The 6,253-nt window shown below is 36.5% G+C and overlaps 1 protein-coding gene across 2 annotated transcripts; it reads right to left on the reverse strand.

The window, feature by feature from the left end:
• Positions 1–2,177: 2,177 nt before the first annotated feature.
• LOC129242765 (uncharacterized) lies at positions 2,178–5,931 on the reverse strand. Of its 2 annotated transcripts, XM_054879596.1 has the most exons (11): positions 5,656–5,930; positions 5,388–5,601; positions 5,167–5,330; positions 4,797–5,101; positions 4,431–4,737; positions 4,285–4,370; positions 4,055–4,217; positions 3,815–3,950; positions 2,956–3,123; positions 2,627–2,784; positions 2,178–2,510 (listed from the first exon to the last, which is right to left on the reverse strand). In XM_054879596.1, the coding sequence occupies exons 1-11, from the start codon at positions 5,723–5,725 to the stop codon at positions 2,329–2,331; spliced, it is 1,953 nt and encodes a 650-aa protein (XP_054735571.1). In that variant the 5' UTR covers positions 5,726–5,930; the 3' UTR covers positions 2,178–2,328. The 2 variants fall into 2 exon arrangements, with proteins under 2 accessions (XP_054735571.1, XP_054735572.1); XM_054879597.1 differs by lacking the exon at positions 2,956–3,123 and having other exon boundaries at positions 5,656–5,931.
• Positions 5,932–6,253: the final 322 nt, after the last annotated feature.

Here is a 6,253-nt window from a genome sequence, read left to right on the forward strand (position 1 = left end):
GCCTTTTTCTTGTTTTGTTTTCTATTAAATTTACGTTAGGTTATTAAAATAAAGCAGGAATGTGAAAATTGGTGGGATTTATTAAATTTGTGGACTATGTCGGAGGCACAGGGATGTTTGCTTAAGATTAGATTTGAATGTTTATATATATAAATATATATATATAACTAGCTGACCCGGCGAACTTTGTTCCGCCCTAGAGGCAATAAATAAGCAGATTTTTGATTTTTTTTTATCAATCAAGTATTTAAATGAAGCTTTAATAGATTGCACTCTTCAGTTAAGCACCTTGTGATACACGACATTTTTTTGTTTTATTATCAGGTGCAAGAACAAACAACCATGTGAGAAACATTGATTTTCTAGATTCAGACCACAAACTTTCAAGGATTGGCCTTGTGATTTGTTAATGGCATGACCATGCGAATGCAAGACGGATCGGAAATTGAAGTCTTTTAAACTCAAACGAAAGATCGGTTGGGATCATCGGGATCCTCGGAATGACAACTTCTTCACCTTCAAATTTTCCTTTGAGTATCGACGCGTAAATCACATTGTTCCAATGATATCATTTTGAATTATGTAGTTTAGGTCATCTACATCTAACCATTCATTATTTTTGTAGTTATTAATGATGTTTGGGAATACTTTATTGATAAGTTCGTCTTTCGATGAGACAAAGTTACAGAAATTCTGAGGAAATGAAATCAATTCGATCGATTCGTCGACAGGTACTCGACCATTACCGATAGCCAGTAATTGCTCAGAGAAATCTTCAGTAGATGTATCATTAAGTAATGCAACTCTCATGTTTGTTGTCAGCTGAAGTTTCTTCATATAGCGCCATAGATTCGATGATTTGAGGCAAGCGTTTATTTCGTCAGCAGCCGTTGATCTTGGAATTACTGGCAGTGTTTGGCGGAAGTCGCCAGACAGTAAAATCATTGCGCCTCCAAAACATCTCGAGTCATTGCGTATATCTTTCAATGTTCGGTTAAGTGCTTCTAATGCACGTTTATACGCCATTCGTCCCAGATGATGATTTTCGATGCTGATACTTTGGCCATTGCTGAGTTTTTTCAAATATTACATGTTGGTTCTTCAATTTTTCTTCTCCGGAAAACTTCAATGCGCCACAATACTCGCAAACAACGTTCATTGGCCTAATGCAGACGCTAGGATGCAAGCAGCAATCAGTGTTGCAATCATATCGAAACGCTGCACTTGATAATTCTCTTCTTGTGCGTCGAAAATGATCTACTTGTTGATCTCTGTTATTCGCTCGACGATTTCGCATTGCCAACCGAGCCGTTCGGGCTGCCTCGCTTTGCTTTTGTGATTGAGAAGCACGAAGTCGAGACATACTAACACGGCGCTCTTCACGGGCAATTCCTTGTGCTTTTTCAGTCGTTTCATTCGCAATGTTTCGGACCCTTCTTGGCGTATCCTTCTGGGCTATGTCGGGAAAGATTCAATCGTCTTGGTCGCGGCATTGATAATGATGATTCAAAGAGAATACAAATTGCTGTTATTATATATTTCTGACAAAATTTATATTATCAAATTTTCTACTTAACCATAGATGCGTTTTTGTTATACCACATTTTATAGTGACCTCACGGAAACGCGTTCGAATGGGATAAAAAGTATCCTAAGTCCGTCTCCTGGTTCTAAGCTACCTCTCCACCAATTTTCAGCCAAAGACGTTCCCGAGTTATAAATAGTGTAACTAACATGACTTTCTTTTATATATATAGATTGGCGCGTACACCCTTTTTGGGTGTTTGACCGAGCTCCTCCTCCTATTTGTGGTGTGCGTCTTGATGTTGTTCCACAAATGGAGAGACCTACAGTGAATTTTAGTTTGCCTTTGCTAATATACGAATATCCGAAGAATATTTAATGAATCATTAGAATTAATTAACACAACTACTTATTTCTTTGTAGCAACGGAGTTTGCCTTATGCGCATAAAAATTGCAACAAAATTGCTTAGTGATTAAGCACCATGCTGCCTGCTTTATAGCCACCGATTTGCCCTTCGTTCAATTTCATTCTACAATTGGACAATTTCTCACTAACTGCGTCAGAAGGATTTTTTTATCCGTGGTAAAATTCGACGATCTTTTGTGTGGTATATTGGATGGCGTTCCCAAAATTTAAGTGCAGGTAGAAGTGTTTAAAAGTGTTCAAATATTGCATATTATTGCGTGAGGCTTCATAATTTGGACTTAAAGGACTAATACGTACATATTATATTCGACAATTGCAACGACTTTACTTTGGATTTAATGCAAACTTAAATATTATACATTGTTACATACTAAGTTCACTTGCTGGGAAAGGGTTGAACGTCACAATTCCAAACTGGCAGTCCACGGCAAACGTATGGCACGGTATTGTAGTATTTTTGTTCCGTACGACGCTGATGAATGCGCGCTACCACCGAACACAAGCTGCCTATTTGACATTGCGGAGAGTTGGCTACTGTTGGTAGCTCACATTTTGTAGCTGAAAATAGGTTAGTAACTTAATGTTGTTTTAAATTAATCGAAATATGTAAAATCAGGCAAATATATTTTTTATTTTTACGCCCTAGTGCATTTGTACATTAACTCGATACATACTTTTTACAATACCCTCCTTCAGCCAGCTTATGCGATCGATACACTGCCAGGGCAACACATCCTTTGAATTGGGCGCTATCCAGCGGCTAAGAATTTCCGTGGCGACACCATCCATGTTGGCATCCAGCCCAGGCATCAATGTGCCTACCAGTGTTGGACTGAAAAATGAGAATTTATAAAAAACTGTATATCTAATACGTAAAAAAAGTAAGCCAACTTTGCACCGCCCCGTTGGCTTTGAGTAAAGCGTAAAACTTTTTTAATTAAAACCGTTCAGTCTCAACATTTTCTCATACCAACTAAATCGCTCTTTCCCTCTGCACACTTACCAATTGGCAGCGTGGTAGTACAAATGCGAACCAACTAATTCGCTGTACAACCCATTTGAACGTAAACGTGACGATTCACAGCCAAAAAGGAAGACCACACAATTCATTTGCTGCCGCGCAATATGCTTGCCATTGATGTATTGTAAGCCGGAACCGTGGCCAGCATACCTAAAGGAAAATACGAGATTGTGACGAGTTAAATTGGTTTCTAGTGGATATAAAATGCTTATTTCTGTTAATTTTAATTTATTGTAATGGCTACAGAGAATAAGAGAAATATTTTAAATAAAATAAAAAAATATTTTAAAAATTTAGTTTAAAATATTTTAAAAATTTAATTTAAAATATTTTGAAAATCTAATTTAAAATATTTTTTTATTTAATGGTTTCTGCCAACTTGTCAATCGAAATTGAAAGAGCTGAATTTTATAAGCATTCTTACACTCCCATCAGATAAGATTCATTGAATTACAAAATAGACTGGGCATACATTTTTTAAAGGTGTTTAGGCCAAGCTGCTCTCCCAATTTTTGGTGTGCATTATGTTATCACGCCAAATTATGGCTGGTGTTTTATGGAAGAAATACATTCGAATGTTTGCATCCGCCTGCACTTTTACGGCCGCTATTAGCATAAACATTTTAATCTTTAATGTGCATAGTGGGCATTGAACCCTGGACACGCCTGCGGAACCGAACGCACACAACCGCAGCGGTTACCACACATTAAAACTAGTTATTTATGGAATATATGTGGTTGAAACAATGTAAGTAAGTATTTAGTCAGAGCATTAACTTAAGTTAGATGCCTCATTAAAATTTTCGAAATAAGTGAGCAGCATATTACTAAATTTTCTTACACATAACAACTGCGTTTAAAGAAGTCCTTCAGTAATTCATCCTGTGTCGGCTTTTGACCAATTTTTTTCAGCCAATTTGGTAACCAATATTCGAAAAAGCAACGCATGCGCATCTCGGTCTTGGGTAAATTATTATCTACAAAAAAATATCAAGTCAGCACAGGGTCGTTGAATAATGGAGAACAAGTAAATAATTTCAATGCATACCATAATTAATTCACTGCAAACTGCACAACTTACCAGGATTTACTAGGCATCCGCCGTCGGTTATGTTGACAAGCAGATACCCACTCTGTATGTGTTCACAGTAGAGGCTATGCAGACGCCAGAGACATTGTAGAGAATTAACACGACAAAATTCTTGCTGAACGTTCAATTCCTCCCAAAAGAAATGATCAAGGCGCTGAAAGCAGTAAAAAGATTAAGCTAAATTACTAATTCTTAAATAAGTTCTTGTCGTGGCAGCGCACCTCATCCACTATTAAAATGCACGGATAGTGATGCAATGATAGTATCTTGGGGTTGCCGTTCGTGTCACCTTCAACATTTTCTTCGGCTATTGTATGAGAAGTACAATTTGAAAATTAAAATGAAGCTTCAAAGTAAAATTGCTTACGCGCGTTTTGTAGTTTGAGTAATAATTTAGCAGCATTACTCTGTTCGCGACTATTGCTAGTGAGCAGTGCACAAATTGCATGAATTTCTAGTTCAGATAGTGTATCGATATTCATAGCTGTAAGCGAGAGCAACACACGCTCTTGTGACTCCCATCGGTTTTCATTACAGAAGTCATCGACACTAGCAAATGCGTTCTTTTGCCTAGTCAGCAGTGTGGCAGCTTCACAGGGAGACTTAATGTAAGGTTGGCCGGAGAACAGAAAACTCCAAGGAAAAAAGAAATTCTTGAGCTCTTGCAATGCTTGCTGCAACGCAAAATAAATGATAAATTGAAAGCAGTAAGTGTGAAAAATTGTTGATTTACCGCAATGTGCTGGTCCAATTCAAACAACATATCCCAATAAGATTTTTTAGCTTCTTTTGTAATGTATTCTTTGGGGTCCACATTTATGCACTGCTTGAATTGATTTGCAATGTTGGCATATTTTTTATAAAGCTCTTTTTGCTCAAGACCACTAAAGCGTAGGCAAATTGGAGTAGGATATTTTTTACTACGTGCGTGTCTCAGTATTGTTACATATATATTTGCATCCAACTCATGTATCTGCGGAAAAACTGAATATGTAGTTTCTGTTCGCGGCCCTTTACAAAGTTGGAGTATTGTCCATTCTGGAAAAAAGTAATATATATATATATATAATTTTGTGAAATTTCCTCAAGCAATTGATAAATACCTTTTGGCAATTGTTGGCAAATTTCTTCGATTTTACGCACGCCCTCTAAAGGGTCACTGATATTTTGTAGAAAATTTGACGAACCGTTATGTGGCTTATCACCAGCAACAGTGTTTTTATTAGAAATACCAATTCTTTCCAGGGCAAACTGCATAAGACGATTACTGAACAAGTAAAAATTTGTTAACAAACTGAATTTTTGAAATATTGTGCACCTATACCTTTTCAAATTTTCTTTTTCCCACGCACTCATCTCCTGGTATAGTCTTTCTGCCGAAGTCGGTCTGTTGCCTGATTGCTGATTTCCATGAAGTGTCGAATGGATTTGAAAGTAGCGTTCCTGCGACGCTTGATATAATGAACGAACTTGGTAGAAAATCGAGCAGAGTAAATTTCCATCATTGAATTCTATTTCCGCTTGGTCCGAGAAGAATTCTGTAGATATATAATTAAATTTTTCGAATATTTGAATGATGCCATTTAAACAACCTCTTGCATTTGGACCAGTATTCACCGCAACATTGTCACGCAACAAATATTGGACTATATTTTTCTCCATTTGCAATATAAAAACAACAAAATAAATAAAATTTCGGGTGTTGAACTTCCACAATAATCACAAATTTAATGTTTAAAATTCGCGGCTTCGCTTAAATCATTTGTCAGAATTTGATTTTGCCCAAGGCGAATTAAATAGAGAAGGTGGTTACTTTATTTTTCGCGCAATCTCACAGCACTTCTACATCTGCGGTTGCCAATCACATACGTATGTATTGTTAGTTTTCTCGCATACAAAACATCAACTATATAATCTTTTCGTTGGCATTTCATCGCATACCATTTAATTTGAAATACGGACATAGCAATCAAAGCAATGCCAGAAATTAAAAACAAAACAAAGGTGTGGATCCAAACCTCGAGCAAGCTAAATGAGATATTGAGGTAGTGAAACGCAAAATTAAGCATGTGCGCAAAGCGTATGTTAAGTAAATTATATCAGTTTAATAAATTTTAAATCGAAAATTATTGAAAAATATACAACAACAAAGATTAAAAAATTTAGTAGAAAATATTCAAAATGCAAATG

Source organism: Anastrepha obliqua, chromosome 3 (genome assembly GCF_027943255.1).
Source record: "Anastrepha obliqua isolate idAnaObli1 chromosome 3, idAnaObli1_1.0, whole genome shotgun sequence".
Classification (NCBI taxonomy): Eukaryota; Metazoa; Arthropoda; class Insecta; order Diptera; family Tephritidae; genus Anastrepha; species Anastrepha obliqua.

Bases quoted from the DNA above. Each gene is read 5' to 3' on its own strand.
- LOC129242765 (XM_054879596.1), bottom strand. From the start codon at position 5,725: ATGGAGAAAAATATAGTCCAATATTTGTTGCGTGACAATGTTGCGGTG. The intron at 3,951-4,054 runs GTAAGTTGTGCA...ATTTTTTTGTAG, and splicing joins CGGATGCCTAGTAAATCCTG to ATAATAATTTACCCAAGACC. The intron at 2,511-2,626 runs GTATGTATCGAG...ACCTATTTTCAG, and splicing joins GAAGGAGGGTATTGTAAAAA to CTACAAAATGTGAGCTACCA.